This window comes from Mobula birostris, chromosome 4 (assembly GCF_030028105.1).
Source record: "Mobula birostris isolate sMobBir1 chromosome 4, sMobBir1.hap1, whole genome shotgun sequence".
Taxonomy (NCBI): domain Eukaryota; kingdom Metazoa; phylum Chordata; class Chondrichthyes; order Myliobatiformes; family Myliobatidae; genus Mobula; species Mobula birostris.
In genome coordinates this window covers 207838230-207856588 of record NC_092373.1, presented here as the reverse complement: position 1 = coordinate 207856588, position 18359 = coordinate 207838230, and the positions used below count along the sequence as shown (strand labels likewise).

The 18359-nt window shown below is 54.8% G+C and overlaps 1 protein-coding gene across 3 annotated transcripts in view; it reads right to left on the bottom strand.

Annotated features, from left to right (window-relative positions):
- Positions 1-18359, bottom strand: part of LOC140196914 (dynactin subunit 1-like) — a 379455-nt gene that overhangs the window by 29753 nt on the left and 331343 nt on the right. For all 3 annotated transcript variants that reach the window (XM_072256848.1, XM_072256849.1, XM_072256847.1), the window contains 2 exons: positions 11982-12110; positions 2429-2571 (listed from right to left, as the gene is read on the bottom strand). In XM_072256848.1, the coding sequence (XP_072112949.1) occupies positions 2429-2571; positions 11982-12110 (272 nt within the window). The remainder of the gene's footprint in view (positions 1-2428; positions 2572-11981; positions 12111-18359) is intronic.

Below are 18359 nucleotides of genomic sequence, written 5' to 3'. Positions count from 1 at the left end.
GTACCCAGCTCCTGCTCCAGCTCCCACAGCTGATCTTTACTTGTTACCTGCAGGACGCTTCGCTCTGTTACCCCACCTCATCTACTCTTCAAACTCTCTCGGGCTGCAATGACACAGTCGGTCAGCAGAGCAACAGGACGTTCGGCTGACCAACATTCCCATCTGCTTGCCCAAGCTCGGACCATGTCCCTCTAAATCTTCCTACCCTGTGCAAATACCTTTAAAATGTGGTTCTTGTAACTAGGTACCCTGGCAGCTCATTACACAGGATGACTAGACCGAGGGTCGGGCTGATCGTGAATAGAAGAGGAAAGTTGGAGGTGGTTAGAGGAGGCGGGCCACAATCACTGTGAGAAGTCATTCACTGGTCAGGTTGCGTGAGGTTTAAGAAGAGCTCAGGGCCTTTCGGAACATTTTGGCGGGCTGCAATCATAATGATCTCTTAGGCACTTGGCAGGGGCCGTTTGAAAGAAGGGAAGTGTAAGAAGAGTGGCCACTGTGGGAGTGGGCCAGTGTTAAGAGTGGGCAAGCTCAACTGGTTTCGTTGAGAACAGGTGAAGGCTAGAACTTAAAGATTGAGAAGTTGGAGTTATAACAAGTGTAGGCAGTGGAACGACCCTCCTGTAAGATGTGCGATTTAAGGGTACCTACTGGTCTCCCTGACAACTACATCTGCAGAAATTGCACCCAGCTTCAGCTCCTGACTAACCAGGGCAAGGAACTAGAGCTGGATGTATTCAGGGCTATCCAGGAAGCTGAAAGCCTCAGAGATGAGACTTTTTCTGAGGTGGTCACACCCAGAGTGCGGGCTTCAGGTAGAAGATGGGTGACCACCAGGAGAAGTGAAGGGAGTTATCAGTCAGTGCTGGGTTCCCGTGTGACCTTTCCCCTCACAAGTACAACCCTTTGGATACGGCTGGGGGTGTGATGGACGACCTGTCAGGGAACAGCGGCAGCAGCCAGGCCAGTGGCACGCGGCTGGCTCTGAGCATCACCGGGTAAGGGTACAGCCAGGTAGTTAATGGGACAGACAGGAGATCCTGTGGCCATGAAAAAGATGCCAGGATGGGGTGCTGCCTCCCAGCTGCCGGGGTCAAGGAGGTCTCAGGGTGGCTGCGGAATATTCTCAAGAGGGAGGGTGAGCAGTCAGAGATCATGGTGCACATCTGTATTAATGATGTAGGTAGAGAGGGGGATGCGGGATGGACATGAGATTCTGTTGCCGTGAAAATGGTTCCAGGATGGGGTGCTGCCTCCTAGGTAGTGGGGTCAAGGAGGTCTCAGGGTGGCTGCGGAATATGCTCAAGAGGGAGGGTGAGCAGCCAGATATGGTGGCGCACATTGGTAGAAAGGGGGAAGCAGTCCTGTGCAGTGAGTACGGAGAGTCAGAGGAGAGACTGAAGAACAGGACATCCAATGTAGCAAATTCTAGGTTACTCCCAGTGCTACGTGCTAGTCAGGGCAGGACTAGGATAACAGTACAGATGAATGAGTGGCCAAGGAACTGGTGCAAGGGCAGGGTTTCAGGTTCCTGGATCACTGGGATCTCCTCTGGGGCAGGAGTGACCTGTACAAGAGGGATGGGAAACAGTATCCAGGCTGGCAGGTTCACTGGTGCTACTCAGGAGGATTTAAACTAGTTTGGCAGGGGACTGGCAACCAGAGCGTCAGGCCTGAACGTGGACAGATGGAGAGGAAGGTAGATGTTAAGGCCAGTAAAAGTAGGCAGGAGCAAAGTAACAGATATGATAGGACGGATAGCTTGAAGTCTGTGTATTTTAATGCCAGGAGTCTTATGGGTAAAAGTGATGAACACAGTACATGGAACTATGATATTATGGCCGTGACTGAGACTTGGTTGAGAGAAGACCAGGAATAGGCATTTAATGTCCCAGGATTTCTATGTTTTAAATGATTTCCTGCTTAGAATCAATAAAATACTTATGATTTTACAAAAGATAGAGGGGGAGGTAAAAGAGGTGGGAGAGTTTCACTACTATCAGGGACAGTATCACAGCTGCACTCCGAGGAGAGGGAATAGAGGGCTTGTCTACTGAGTGTACATGGGTAGAACTCAGGAACAGGGCATGTCCAATCACTCTGACACCCAATAACCACCAGGAAATCAAGGAACAGATATGCAGGCAGATTAAAGAAAGGTACAAAATCAATAGGGTACAGTGGACAGGTAATGGTTAATGGTTCTCTGCGAGTAACTAGTCTGCAGTTCCCCCAATCATGTGTGTCAGTAACCTGTCAGTAGTTCCCTGTGGAGTTCAGTAACTAGTTGGTAATCGTTCAGTAGCACAATACAGTGGACAGGTAATGGTTACTGGTTCTCTGCGAGTAACTGGTCTGCAGTCGTACAGAAGGCTGGATAACTACACAAAATTCCCACAGTGACCAGCTGCAGCTCATCTCCACTCACTTCTCTTTTTTCTTCAGCAAGTTCTGCACCTCATCGAGTTTGCCCTGGATTTTGTCCACCCTCTCGTCGGCCTCTCTTGATGCAGAGTCCAGCTTCTTCTCCAGCAGGCTCAGACGCACGCTGGCCTCACTCAGCTCCTCGCCCTGGGGAACACAGGTCTCAATAACACTGCTCCATCAAGCCACACCCCGACACACAGCCCCGTCAAACTGCACCCCGACACTCAGCCCTCGATCAAACCGCACCCCTACACACAGCCCCGTCAAACCGCACCCCGACACACAGCCCCGTCAAACCACACCCCGACACACAGCCCCGTCAAACTGCTCCCTGACACACAGCCCCCTGTCAAACCGCTCCCCGACACACAGCCCCGTCAAACCGCACCCCGACACACAGCCCTCTATCAAACCGCTCCCCGACACACAGCCCCCTGTCAAACCGCTCCCCGACACACAGCTCCGTCAAACCGCTCCCCGACACACAGCCCCGTCAAACCGCACCCCTACACACAGCCCCGTCAAACCGCTCCCCGACACACAGCCCCGTCAAACCGCACCCCGACACACAGCCCTCTATCAAACCGCTCCTCGACACACAGCCCCGTCAAACCGCACCCCGACACACAGCTCCCTGTCAAACCGCTCCCCGACACACAGCCCCCTGTCAAACCGCTCCCCGACACACAGCCCCGTCAAACCGCACCCCGACACACAGCCCCGTCAAACCGCTCCCCGACACACAGCCCCGTCAAACCGCTCCCCGACACACAGCCCCGTCAAACCGCACCCCGACACACAGCCCCGTCAAACCGCACCCCGACACACAGCCCCGTCAAACCGCACCCCGACACACAGCCCCGTCAAACCGCTCCCCGACACACAGCCCCCTGTCAAACCGCTCCCCGACACACAGCCCCGTCAAACCGCACCCCGACACACAGCCCCGTCAAACCGCACCCCGACACACAGCCCCCTGTCAAACCGCTCCCCGACACACAGCCCCGTCAAACCGCTCCCCGACACACAGCCCCGTCAAACCGCACCCCGACACACAGCCCCCTGTCAAACCGCTCCCCGACACACAGCCCCCTGTCAAACCGCTCCCCGACACACAGCCCCGTCAAACCGCTCCCCGACACACAGCCCCCTGTCAAACCGCACCCCGACACACAGCCCCGTCAAACCGCACCCCGACACAGCTCCCTGTCAAACCGCTCCCCGACACACAGCTCCCTGTCAAACCGCACCCCGACACACAGCCCCGTCAAACCGCTCCCCGACACACAGCCCCGTCAAACCGCACCCCGACACACAGCCCCCTGTCAAACCGCACCCCGACACACAGCCCCCTGTCAAACCGCACCCCGACACACAGCCCCGTCAAACCGCTCCCCGACACACAGCCCCGTCAAACCGCACCCCGACACACAGCCCCGTCAAACCGCACCCCGACACACAGCCCCGTCAAACCGCTCCCCGACACACAGCCCCGTCAAACCGCTCCCCGACACACAGCTCCCTGTCAAACCGCTCCCCGACACACAGCTCCCTGTCAAACCGCACCCCGACACACAGCCCCGTCGAACCGCACCCCGACACACAGCCCCAACAAAGGCAATCGAGGCAAAACTACTGGATAAAGTTTGTGGAATACTTTGGAGGTGGCTCTAAAAGTCTCTTGGACAACCGAGTGAGTGACGGCGCTGGTGTGGAAACTCGGTGTGCAGTTTTACTGCCGGTTTGGGCTGGGTTTGTTGGCGGCTGCTAACTGCGTAGCTCCCAGCTGCGGCCGCTGGCAACTCGCCAGGAAGCCGGTTCGCTCCAAAACCGGAGGCAAACGCCGTCGTTCCCCCCCATTGACATCGGGGCAACGTTCCTCCTCCATTGTTTTCCTGATTTTCGTCCGGTGTTGGTGCCGGAGCATCTGGAAGGACGTTTCGGCCTCTCCTGGCCTGGGTCTCTGCAAGTCCGACGGAGCCTTTCCTGGCGTCGAGCCAGCGAGGAACTGTCAACTGCAAACTTTCCCGGCCAGTTATTCAACTCGTTCCAGGACTTCAAACCGGCACCGCTGTAGGATTCTCGGACTGGAAAGAGCGCCAGCATGCCGGACCGGTCTCCAGGGAGTCGCGGGCCTTCGGGGAGTTACGCAAGGGCGGCTGCCTCCCCGGTCTTGGACAACGCACTGTTTCGGTCGGTGAAGGTGGAACGTGGGGTGCAATGTATTTTGCGCCCTGGAATGACACTAGAAAAGTGTACGGAGGCAATGGAGGACCTTGTTGGGAAAGGTGGTATTCTGGCCACCGAGAAGGAGTTCGGAAAGGCAGTGTTTTATCTGGCGAATGAAGAGCTAGTGCACCGGGCCCTAAGCAGGGGAGTCACGGTAGACATCTTTTTACCTATGGAGCTGGTGACGGCCCCCACGCAACGTATCGTGCTTGGGCATGTTAAGCCTTTCATTCCAAATGAGGACTTGCTTCCCCCACTGGCCCGTTTAGGGCAAGTAAGGTCGGAGATCACTGCCATCCGACACAAATTTAAGAGACGCACCCTCCGCACCGTGATCTCTTTCCGGCGTCAGGTATTCATGCAGCTGGAAAGGGAGGACGATGTTGAGGGCCGGTTTACTGTCCGGCACGAGGGAGTGGATTATCAGGTGTACTGGAGCTCCGAGCGCCCGCGGTGCCATGCGTGCAGGGGGGTGGGGCACTTTCGGAGGGACTATCCTGCCGCCCGGAACCCGAGGGAGCCCATTTCGGGCACCAGTGCCCCAGCTACCTCTGCCCCTGATCCTACTCCTGCGCGTGCGTCTGCGCCTGCATCTGACCCTGCCCCCGCCCGTGATCCTGCCCCAGCCCCTCACCCTGCCCCTACCCCTACCCCTGTCCCTACTCCTACGGTTGGGTCGGTCCCTGCTCCTCTCCCTGTGGTTCAGGTGGGGGACGGGGTGGAGTCTGTGCGGAGTAAGAAGGCAAAGGGGAAATCCAAACACCGTAAGAAGCGCGCCTTTGAGGCCGCAGAGCTCACGCCCATTTCGCCTGAAGTGGAGCGTGGGGCTCGGGGAGGTGCGCAAGCAGACAGGGCGATGGAAACAGAAAGCGCCGCCCCATCAGTGAAGCCTGCACCTGTGTGCTCCTCCAGCGTGAAGAGGAGAAGGGAACGTTCCCGCAAGAGGGCAGGGGATGTAGATGCTGGGGAGTCCCAGGAAGGGGTGGGAATCCGGGTAGGGGTTGGTTCTAAACCTGAGTCCCCAGATGTAGCCACCAGTCCTGGGGTAGATGGTGTGGTTGTGCAAAAAGCTTGTGATAGCCCTGTTTGCACAAATGAGGCAGCCCTGGAGGCCTCCACCCAGGACCTACAAGTCAGCGCCTCTTTGGAGGCCAGTGTACCGAATAATGTAAGAGGAGACGAGACAAAGCTCTCTCATTCTCAGCACCAGGCTGCTTGTGAATCCCTTGGACCAAAGGTGCCGGGTTCCCCTCTATGCCTGCCCCCTGGGGAGGGCGTTTTTCTGTGCACGTCGACCCCAGCAATTAATGACTTGTGGGGAGTGCCTAGGGATTGTCCCTCCACTGTCGCAAATGTGGATGAGGCTGATGCGACGGTGGAGCAGGCAGGTAAGAGCGAGGTGCCCGCTGCGCGGTATGGGTCACAAGCGCAGCCATCTATTGGAACATGCGGGGAGGCCGATGGGGATTCTGTCTGCAGTGACGGGTTGGAGGGGGACCCTTTCGATAGTGAAATAATGGACATCCTCACCCCTCCTGAGAAGTCCCTATTGATACCCGTAGAGGAAATTAAGCATTTTATTCTCACCTCTGAGGGTGCCAAGCACCAGCCTCAACTAGCCTCGCTACGCTGGCCCAGCATGCCGAGGCTGGTGAGGTCCCTGCGAGTCATCCTCGGACGAAAGGGAAAGGGAAAGAGGAATGAAGTGGCGGGGAATGACAGACGGCAACTAAAATCTTTCCTAGATGACCTAGTAAGGGACATTAGAGGGAGAAGCAGCCTCGCTCCTACGGGGGATGGTGGGTCACAGGGTGTCGCTGGTACCGCTCGAGCCCGGAAGGCAAAAAGTAACCTTGCTTTCTTTCCGGACAGTATGGTGGAGGGCGCCTCCGCTCTCACCGAAATGGGCACAGCTGCTGAGCCCTAGTGTGCTCCCACCATGAAGCTTACCATAGCTAGTCTCAATGTAAACAGCAGCAGGGGTCCTCTTCGCAGGCATAACAATCTCTCAGCCCTCAGGGATGGGCGGTATACGGTGAGTTTCCTGCAGGAAACCCATACCATCCCTGGGGACGAGTCTGCTTAGCTCCTGGAGTGGCAGGGCGGGGTCCACATGAGCCTCCTCAGCTCCATTTCTAGCGGGGTGGTGATCCTGTTGGCCCCGACCTTCCAGCCAGTAATTGAAAGAGTCCAGGACGTTGTGCCCGGCCGTCTGCTCCACCTGGTTGTGCGCCTGGATGGCGTACCATTGCATTTTATCAATGTGTATGCTCCCAGGCGCGGTGTGATGCAGACGCGCCTATTCTGCCAGCTGTCCACTCTGCTGAGCTCCATCGATCCTGGGGATTGCGTCATCCTCGGGGGAGATTTCAATTGTACCCTCAAGGCGGAGGACCGTTCGGGCCTCCAACGCGACCCAGTATCGGCAAAAAAGTTAAAGGAGCTAGTCGGCTCCTTTGACTTGGTGGACAGCTGGCGGAATCTTCACCCCAACTCTGGCGCCTTCTCGAGAAGGTCTAGAGAAGGAGGTTCCAGGATAGACCGCATTTACATCTCTCGGGCCTACGTCTCCCGCGTGTCGGCGTCCTCCATGCGGCCGGTGTCGTGCTCAGATCATCACCTTGTGTGGATGGAATTTATTCCACTACACCCTCGGGTGGGATCCGGGTATTGGCATTTTAACTACCGGCTGCTGGAGGACAGCCGATTCCGGGATTCGTTCCGAGCTTTCTGGGTCTCCTGGAAGGAGAGGCGGAGAGAGTTCTGCTCCCTACGGCTATGGTGGGATGTGGGCAAAGCCCACATCCGGTTTTTATGTCGGGAGTACACTGGGGGGTCGACAAAGAGGCGGAGCTCTGAGGTTGAGCGGCTTGAGAGAGCGTTGCTTGACCTGGAGCCCCGCCTCGGTCCGACCGATGGAGACCAGCAGCTGTGGCAGGAATACCAGGAGAAGAAGGACGCACTAAGGAACCTGCAGCTTCAGCAGTCCCGAGGTGCGTACGTGAGGTCACGGATCCAAATGCTGCAGGATTTGGACCGTGGCTCACCCTTCTTCTACTCGTTGGAAAGGTGGCGGGGAGTTCAAAAGCAGCTAGTGGAGCTGCTGGCTGCCGATGGCTCCTCTATCACGGACCCTGATGGAATTAACAACGAGGTCCGTTCATTCTATCGGTCCTTATTCTCGCCTGATCCGTCAAATGCGGAGGCATGTAATGAGGTCTGGAAGGATTTGCCTAAGGTCAGCCCAGAGGACGCAGTGCGTCTGGATGCCCCCCTGACTCGGGAGGAGCTGTCCACTGCCCTTCGGCAACTCCGGAGGGGCAAGTCCCCTGGTTTGGATGGACTGAGTGTTGAGTTTTATCAGGCTTTTTGGGATGTCCTGAGGGATGATTACAGCCTTGTCCTAGGGGAGAGCCTAGCCACCGGAGAAATGCCCCTCTCATGGCGAAGAGCTGTTGTGGTCCTACTGCCCAAGAAGGGAGACCTCCGCCTGCTAAAGAACTGGCGGCCGGTCTCCCTCTTGTGCGCAGACTACAAGATCTTCGCCCGGGCAATGGCCAACCGTCTGGGTTCGGTAATTGGACAGGTGGTCCATCCTGACCAATCTTACACAGTACCGGGCCGCTCCATCCAGGACAATGTCCACCTAGTACGGGACCTGATCCACCTACCCCAGGAGACTGGGACCCCGGCAGTGTTTCTTTCTCTTGACCAGGAGAAGGCTTTTGACCGGGTGGACCACAGTTTCCTGGTGGGCACCCTGCAGGCTTTTGGGCTCGGACCACACTTTGTGGCCCGAGTTCAGCTCCTGTACTCTGCCGCAGAGTGCCTAGTTAAGATTAACGGATCATTAACAGGACCTATCCACTTCCGAAGAGGAGTGCATCAAGGGTGCCCCATGTCCGGTCAACTGTATGCGATCTGTGTCAAGCCATTCCTCGGCCTTCTTCGGCGAAGGCTGACAGGTCTGGTTCTGCGCGAACCGGACATGGGGGTCGTCCTCTCGGCCTACGCCGATGACGTACTCCTCATGATGACAGACCCCCGTGACCTGCGGAGGATGCGCGAGTGCCAAGATGTTTTCTCGGCGGCATCCTCCGCCAGGATCAACTGGGCGAAATGTTCCGGACTCTTAGTAGGCCAGTGGCAGGTGGGCTCCCTGCCGGAGGAGATGAGAGCTTTTGAGTGGAGCACCAGATGTCTTCTCTATCTGGGAGTCTACCTGAGACCTTCTGGGGAGACCTGGCTGGCGAACTGGCAGGACCTGGAGACAAAGGTCATGGCCCGGCTAGGGCGCTGGTCAGGCCTTCTCAGGGTGCTTTCCTATCAAGGCAGGGTGGTGGTCATAAACCAGCTGGTGGCCTCCATCTTGTGGTACCGGATGGTCACCTTGGCCCCCCCCTGCCCCTTTTGTCGCAAGAATGCAGAGGAAGCTAGTGGACTTCTTCTGGGGAAACAGGAAGCACTGGGTCTCTGCAGCAGTTCTGAGTCTCCCAGAAGGAGAGGGCGGACAGTCGCTGGTGTGTGTACGCACACGACTGGCGGCTCTCCGCCTCAGGACGCTGCAGAGATTCCTGTACGCCGAGCACCCTCCCAGGTGGCACGTGTTGGCGACTTTCTTCCTCCGGAGGGGCTGCTGTCTTGCCGAAGATATGCAGCTACCACCGGCGGGCGTCAGCCGTGCTGCTCTGCAGAGGCTGCCCGGCTTCTATCAGGACCTACTGAGAGTCTGGAACATGGTTGCCTCAGGCCGGGAATCCCCTCCTCTGGCAGAGGGCGGGATCCTGGCCGACCCTTGCCCCGTCTCAACGGATGTCAGTGTGGCTCAGGTGTGTGGAACGACTCGGGCTGAGCTGCTCGTCGGGCCCAGGCCCCGCAGCCTTACCCGAGAGACGAATCCACACAACTTGAGCCGTCTTTCATCGACACCCACAATCCCATTCAGGGATGCAGGCAGGAGGTACCTTTATGGGCTGCTGCTCCACACCCTCCACTTCCTAGCATTTGTCCACCATCCCGACACGCCATGGAGGTCGGTCTTTCCACCTGGAGGTGAGGGGGGTCCCCAATGGAAGTCCCTCTACAAGGGAGTCCTTCCCATGCACCTTGGAGATCTCGGCTGGAGGGTGCTGCATAAAGCGGTGCCCTGCAATAAGTTCTTTAGTCTGTACACGGATCTTCCAGCCGCGTGTCACTTCTGCGGGCTGGAGGAGACCGTGTACCATATGTACGTGGAGTGTGTGAGGCTGCAGCCCCTTTTCGCGTATTTGCATGGGCTGCTTCTCGCCTTCTGGTTGCATTTCAGTCCCACCCTATTCATATATGGTCATCCAGTAAGGAGGGGGGCACAGAGGGATGAGGATGTCCTTGTCAACTTGCTCCTGGGGCTGGCGAAAATTGCCATCCGTGGCTCCTGGAAAAGGGTGGCAGGAGGTTCTCCCCGGGCGGACTGCCTGGCTATGTTTAGGGGGTATGTTCGTGCCCGGGTGAATATTGAAAAGGAATACGCACAGTCCACGGCGACCGTAGAGATGTTCCGGGACCGTTGGGCTCCGCGGGGTGTAAATGCCATCATTGATGAGGATGGCAATATATTGGTTTAACATGTATTGTCTGTTTGTAGTGTAGTAAATATGTTAGTCACTGGTTTTGTAAATATTGTATAGCACCGACATTTGTAATAAAGAATTTTGTATTAAAAAAACAAACCGCACCCCGACACACAGCCCCGTCAAACCGCACCCCGACACACAGCCCCCTGTCAAACCGCTCCCCGACACACAGCCCCGTCAAACCGCACCCCGACACACAGCCCCGTCAAACCGCACCCCGACACACAGCCCTCTGTCAAACCGCACCCCGACACACAGCCCTCTGTCAAACCGCACCCCGACACACAGCCCCGTCAAACCGCACCCCGACACACAACCCCGTCAAACCGCACCCCGACACACAGCCCTCTGTCAAACCGCACCCCGACACACAGCCCCGTCAAACCGCTCCCCGACACACAGCCCCGTCAAACCGCTCCCCGACACACAGCCCCGTCAAACCGCACCCCGACACACAGCCCCGTCAAACTGCACCCCGACACACAGCCCCGTCAAACCGCTCCCCGACACACAGCCCCGTCAAACCGCACCCCGACACACAGCCCCGTCAAACCGCACCCCGACACACAGCCCCGTCAAACCGCTCCCCGACACACAGCCCCCCGTCAAACCGCACCCCGACACACAGCCCCCCGTCAAACCGCACCCCTACACACAGCCCCGTCAAACCGCACCCCGACACACAGCCCCCTGTCAAACCGCACCCCGACACACAGCCCCGTCAAACCGCACCCCGACACACAGCCCCGTCAAACCGCTCCCCGACACACAGCCCCGTCAAACCGCACCCCGACACACAGCCTTCTGTCAAACCGCACCCCGACACACAGCCCCGTCAAACTGCACCCCGACACACAGCCCCGTCAAACCGCTCCCCGACACACAGCCCCCTGTCAAACCGCACCCCGACACACAGCCCCGTCAAACCACACCCCGACACACAGCTCCCTGTCAAACCGCTCCCCGACACACAGCCCCGTCAAACCGCACCCCGACACACAGCCCCGTCAAACTGCACCCCGACACACAGCTCCCTGTCAAACCACTCCCCGACACACAGCCCCATCAAACCGCACCCCGACACACAGCCCTTTGTCAAACCGCACCTCAACACACAGCCCCCCGTCAACGTCATGCCCCAATATGGGGCTCCCCACCAAAACTGCTCACTGTCAACGCTGTGCCACCATATACTGCTCCCTGTCAACACCACACTCCAATACGCTGAGCCCTGTCATTGTCCCACCCAACACGCCGTTCCCCATCAATGTCACATCCCAACACACTACTCCTGTCCCTGTTGTACCAAAGACGCTACTCGCCGTCAATGTCACATCCCAACACACCTTTCCCCGTCAATGTTACATCCCAACACGCCTTTCCCCGTCAATGTTACATCCCAACACGCCTTTCCCCGTCAATGTCACATCCCAACACGCCTTTCCCCGTCAACGTCACACCCCACTGTGCCTCTCCCCATCAATGTCTCACCCCAATGTGCCTCTCCCCAACAAAGTCACACCCCACTGTGCCTCTCCCCATCAACATCACACCCCAATGCGCCTCTCCCCGTCAACTTCTCACCCCAACACGCTACTGGTCAATGGTGTGGTTTAATAATATCGCTCTGCCACTCAATGCACCGTGCTCTCTGTGCTTGAAAACCCAGCCAAAGCCTGCCCCACTTTTTAATCCCTCCTCACAAGCTCCCACCTTGATCTTCAGGGATTTCTTCAGCTCTTTGATGACTGTCTCTCGATCCTCCAGCTTCAGGCCCAGTCCCTCTGCGTCGGTCATCTCAGCTCGCAGTGCCGCTGCACGTAGTTCCACTGGGGGAGATGGCTGCCGGGTCAGGGGAAGAAGTCAGATATATTTCACTGCAGGGTCAGGGGTGTAACCACCCCTCCACTGCCCTCAAACCCCTCCCTAATCTCCCACCTCCCCCACCATCCCATGATGAATTTTTGATCAGCGTAAAACAGGCTGATGTGCTGGAACATGTCGACATTAAGAAAGTGGATGAGCTGGTATACTTGAAAAACATTAGCATAGTTAGATCCACAGAGCCAGAAGGGATATACCCCTGGTTACTACGGGAAGCAGAGGAAGAGATTGCTGTGCCTTCGGTGATGATCTTTACATCCTCACTGGCCACAGAGGTAGTACCAAATGATTGGGTGGCAAATGTTATTCCTTTCTTGAAGAAAGACAGTATGGATAACCCTGTTAATTATAGACCAGAGAGTCTTACTTCAGGGTGGGACAACTATTGGAGAAGATCCTTTGAGAGAGAATTTACAGGTATTTGAACAAGCATAGTCTGATTCGGGACAGTCAAGATGGCTTTATGAGGAGCAGCTCTTGCCTCACAAGCCTGATTGAACACTTTGAGGATCTGACAAAGCACACTGAACGCGAAGCAGTGGATGTGGTGTCTGTTGATTTTAGTAAGTCGTTTGATAAGATTCCCCATGGTAGGCTCATTCAAGAAGTCAGGAGACATGGATCCAGGGAAACTTGGCTGTGTGGAATTGGCTTCCCTTCAGATGGCAGAACGTGGTTGTAGATGGATTGTATCCTGCCTGGGTATCAGCGACCAGTGGTGTTCTGCAAGGACCTCTGCATTTTATAGATGACTTAGATGAGGAAGTTGAAAGGTGGGTTAGTACGTTTGCAGATGATAGAGTTGTGGGCAGTATAGAAAGCTGTCATAAATTATAATAGACAAGATTCAGACTGGGCTGAGAAAGAGTTCAACCTGAAAAATGTGAAATAATTCACTTTGGAAAGTTGAACTTGAAGGCAGAGGCAAGGTTAATAATAGGATTCTTATCAGTGTGGAGGAACAAAGAGTCGGAGGGTCCGCATCTATAGATCCCTGAAAGTTGCAGTGCTAGTCCATAGAGTGAATGAGAAGGCAGAAGGTATGTTAGCCTTCAGTAGTTGGGGCACTGACTTCAAAAGCAACAAGGTTATGTTACAGCTCTGTAAGTTGCTGGTCAGACCACTTGGAGTATTGTGTTCAGTTCTGGTCGCCTCATTTTAGGAAGGACGTGGAAGCTTTAGAGGGGATGTAGAAGAGATTTACCATGAAGCTGCCTGGATTAGAGAGCATGTCTTATCAGGACAGGTTGTGCAACTACAGCTTTTCTCTTCGGAGCGAAGGAGATGAAAGGCAATTTGATCAAGGTGCACAGACAATAAGAGGCATAGATAGAGTGGCCTGCCAGGGACTTTCAACACAGCACAAATGGCTAATACGAGAGGTCATACAATACTGTGCAAAAGTCTCGGGCACATATATATATAGCAACGGTGCACAGTACTCTATCCACAAATGTTTACCAATATTTGTAGATTGACTGAGGTACGACTGCGCAGGCACGTGGACGTCAGCCAGTTAGACCAGCGGGAAGAGATTAAAAGGAGACAGCTTTATAGGGCAGGTGTTAAAGGAGCGGGCATCAGAGGAGCTGGCGCAGAGTAGAGGGAGACAGAGTAGAAGGGTTTTGACTCAACAGGGCTTCAGTGAAAACAGGTCGTGGCGAGGTAAGTTACTTGTGAAGAATAGGAACAGGAAGTATGTGTGTGAGGCTGGTGTTCTGCACCGGGTGTCAGATGTGGGAGGTCCTGGAGACACCCAGCCTCCTGAACAGCAACATCTGTGCCAGGTGCGTCAAGCTGTAGCTCCTTAGAGACCGGGTTAGGGAACTGGAGATGCAGCTCGATGACCTTCATCTGGTCAGGGAAAGTGAATCATAGTCATACTTTATTGATCCCAGGGGGAAATTGGTTTTCGTTACAGTTGCACCATAAATAATAAATAGTTATAGAACCATAAATAGTTAAATAGTAATATGTAAATTATGCCAGTAAATTATGAAATAAGTCCAGGACCAGCCTGTTGGCTCAGGGTGTCTGACCCTCCAAGGGAGGAGTTGTAAAGTTTGATGGCCACAGGCAGGAATGACTTCTTATGACGCTCTGTGTTGCATCTCGGTGGAATGAGTCTCTGGCTGAATGTACTCCTGTGCCCACCCAGTACATTATGTAGTGGATGGGAGACATTGACCAAGATGGCATGCAACTTAGACAGCATCCTCTTTTCAGACACCGCCGTGAGAGAGTCCAGTTCCATCCCCACAACATCACTGGCCTTACGAATGAGTTTGTTGATTCTGTTGGTGTCTGCTACCCTCAGCCTGCTGCCCCAGCACACAACAGCAAACATGATAGCACTGGCCACCACAGACTCGTAGAACATCCTCAGCATCGTCCGGCAGATGTTAAGGGACCTCACTCTCCTCAGGAAATACAGACAGCTCTGACCCTTCTTGTAGACAGCCTCAGTGCTCTTTGACCAGTCCAGTTTATTGTCAATTCGTATCCCCAGGCATTTGTAATCCTCCACCATGTCCACACTGACCCCCTGGATGGAAACAGGGGTCACCGGTACCTTAGCTCTCCTCAGGTCTACCACCAGCTCCTTAGTCTTTTTCACATTAAGCCGCAGATAATTCTGCTCACACCATGTGACAAAGTTTCCTACCGTAGCCCTGTACTCAGCCTCATCTCCCTTGCTGATGCATCCAACTATGGCAGAGTCATCCGAAAACTTCTGAAGTTGACAAGACTCTGTGCAGAAGTTGAAGTCCGAGGTGTAAATGGTGAAGAGAAAGGGAGACAAGACAGTCCCCTGTGGAGCCCCAGTGCTGCTGATCACTCTGTCGGACACACAGTGTTGCAAGCACACGTACTGTGGTCTGCCAGTCAGGTAATCAAGAATCCATGACACCAGGGAAGCATCCACCTGCTTCGCTGTCAGCTTCTCCCCCAGCAGAGCAGGGCGGATGGTGTTGAACGTACTGGAGAAGTCAAAAAACATGACCTTCACAGTGCTTGCTGGCTTGTCCAGGTGGGCGTAGACACGGTTCGGCAGGTAGATGATGGCATCCTCAACTCCTAGTCGGAGCTGGTAGGTGAACTGGAGGGGATCTAAGTGTGGCCTGACCATAGGCCGAAGCAGCTCCAGAACAAGTCTCTCCAGGGTCTTCATGATGTGGGAGGTCAATGCCACCGGTCTGTAGTCATTGAGGCCGCTGGGGCGCGGCGTCTTCAGCAGGAGCTATAGGCAGGTAGTCACACCAGGGCCTCAGGAGACAGATAAGTGAGTAACAGGAGAGGGAAGGATAGGAGTCAGTTGCTAGAGAGTACACTGTGGCTGTACTCTTGTTGGGGGGGGGGGCCTGTCTGGAGGAAGCAACAGTGGTCATGCCTCTGGCACAGAGTCTGGCCCTGCGGCTCAGAAGGGTAGGGAAAGGAAGAGGATGGCAGCACTGATACGGGACACTATAGGTAGGGGGTCAGAAAGGCGATTCTGTGGATGCACAAAAGAAACACGGATGGTAGTTTAAGCAACACACATCAAAGTTGCTGGTGAACGCAGCAGGCCAGGCAGCATCTCTAGGAAGAGGTACAGTCGACGTTTCAGGCCGAGACCCTTCGTCAGGACTGAAGGAAGAGCTAGTAAAAGATTTGAAAGTGGGAGGGGGAGGGGGAGATCCAAAATGATAGGAGAAGACAGGAGGGGGAGGGATGGAGCCAAGAGCTGGACAGGTGATTGGCAAAGGGGATACAAGAGGATCATGGGACAAGAGGCCCAGGGAGAAGGAAAAGGGGGTGGGGGGGAAAAAGCCCAGTGGATGGGCAAGGGGTATAGTCAGAAGGACAGAGGGAGAAAAAGGAGAGAGAGAGTGAGAGAAAGAATGTGTGTATAAAAATAAGTAACAGATGGGATACGAGGGGGAGGTGGGGCCTAGCGGAAGTTAGAGAAGTCGATGTTCATGCCATCAGGTTGGAGGCTACCCAGACAGAATATAAGGTGTTGTTCCTCCAACCTGAGTGTGGCTTCATTTTTACAGTAGAGGAGGCCGTGGATAGACATGTCAGAATGGGAATGGGATGTGGAATTAAACTGTGTGGCCACTGGGAGATCCTGCTTTCTCTGGCGGACAGAGCGTAGGTGTTCAGCAAAACGGTCTCCCAGTCCGTGTCGGGTCTCGCCAATATATAAAAGGCCACATCGGGAGCACCGGACGCAGTATATCACCCCAGCCCACTCACAGGTGAAGTGTTGCCTCACCTGGAAGGACTGTCTGGGGCCCTGAATGGTGGTAAGGGAGGAAGTGTAAGGGCATGTGTAGCACTTGTTCAGCTTACAAGGATAAGTGCCAGGAGGGAGATCAGTGGGGAGGGATGGGGGGACGAATGGACAAAGGAGTCGCGTAGGGAGCGATCCCTGCGGAAAGCAGGGGGGGGGGGAGGGAAAGACGTGCTTAGTTGTGGGATCCCGTTAGAGGTGGCGGAAGTTACACAGAATAATATGTTGGACCCCCTCCTGTCGTCTCCTATCATTTTGGATCTCGCCCTCCCCCTTTCAAATTTCTTACTAACTCTTCCTTCAGTTAGTCCTGACAAAGGGTCTCGACCTGAAACGTCAACTGTACCTCTTCCTAGAGATGCTGCCTGGCCTGCTGCGTTCACCAGCAACTTTGATGTGTGTTCCTTGAATTTCCAGCATCTGCAGAATTCCTCGTGTTTGCAGATGGTAGTTTGCCTCCCAGGATCTGGGATGTTTCTGATCGCATCCACAATATCCTGAAGTGGTATATATTGGTACCAACGACACAGGTAGGAAAAGGGAGGAGGTTCTGAAAGCAGACTACAGGGAGTTAGGAAGGAAGTTGAGAAGCAGGACCTCAAAGGTAGTAATCTCAGGATTACTGCCTGTGTCACGTGACAGTGAATATAGGAATAGAATGAGGTGGAGGATAAATGCGTGGCTGAGGGATTGGAGCGGGGGCAGGGATTCAGATTTCTGAATAATTGGGACCTCCTTTGGGGCAGGTGTGACATGTACAAAAAGGACGGGTTGCACTTGAATCTCAGGGGGACCAATATCTTGGCAGGGAGGTTTGTTAAGGCTATCAGGGAGAGTTTAAACTAGAATTGCTGGTGGGGGGGGGGGTGGGAACCAAACTGAAGAGATTGGGGAAGAGGAGATTGGCTCACAAATAGAGAAAGCTTGGAGACAGTGCAAGAGGGAGGATAGACAGGTGATAGAGAAGGGACACGCTTAGTCCAAAGACATGTGCCCATTTTAATGCAAGGAGTATTGTGAACAAAGCAAATAAGCTTAGAGTGTGGATCAGTACTTAGAGCTATGATGTTGTGGTCATTACAGAGACTGGGATGCCTCAGGGGCATGAATGGTTACTTCAAGTGCCAGGCTTTAGAAGTTTCAGAAAGACAGGGAGGGAGGCAAAAGAGGTGGGGGGGTGGCACTGCTGATTGGAGATAGTGTGACGGCTGCAGAAAAGGAGGACGTCATGGAGGGATTGTCTACGGAGTCTCTGTGGGTGAAGCTAGCAACAAGAAGGGGTCAATAACTCTACTAGCAACACACATCAGAGTTGCTGGTGAACGCAGCAGGCCAGGCAGCATCTGTAGGAAGAGGTACAGTCGACGTTTCAGGCTGAGACCCTTCGTCAGGACTAACTGAAGGAAGAGTGAGTAAGGGATTTGAAAGTGAGAGGGGGAGGGGGGAGATCCAAAATGACAGGAGAAGACAGGAGGGGGAGGGATGGAGCCAAGAGCTGGACAGGTGATTGGCAAAGGGGATATGAGAGGATCATGGGGCAGGAGGCCCAGGGAGAAGAAAAAGGGGGTGGGTGGGGGAAAAAGCCCAGCGGATGGGCAAGGGGTATAGTCAGAGGGGCAAAAAGGAGAGAGAGAAAGAATGTGTGTATAAAAATAAATAACGGATGGGGTACGAGGGGGAGGTGGGGCATTAGCGGAAGTTAGAGAAGTCTATGTTCATGCCATCAGGTTGGAGACTACCCAGACGGAATATAAGGTGTTGTTCCTCCAACCTGAGTGTGACTTCATCTTTACAGTAGAGGAGGCCGTGGATAGACATGTCAGAATGGGAATGGGACGTGGAATTAAAATGTGTGGCCACTGGGAGATCCTGCTTTCTCTGGCAGACGGCTGTATATTGGCGAGACCCAACGCAGACTGGGAGATCGTTTC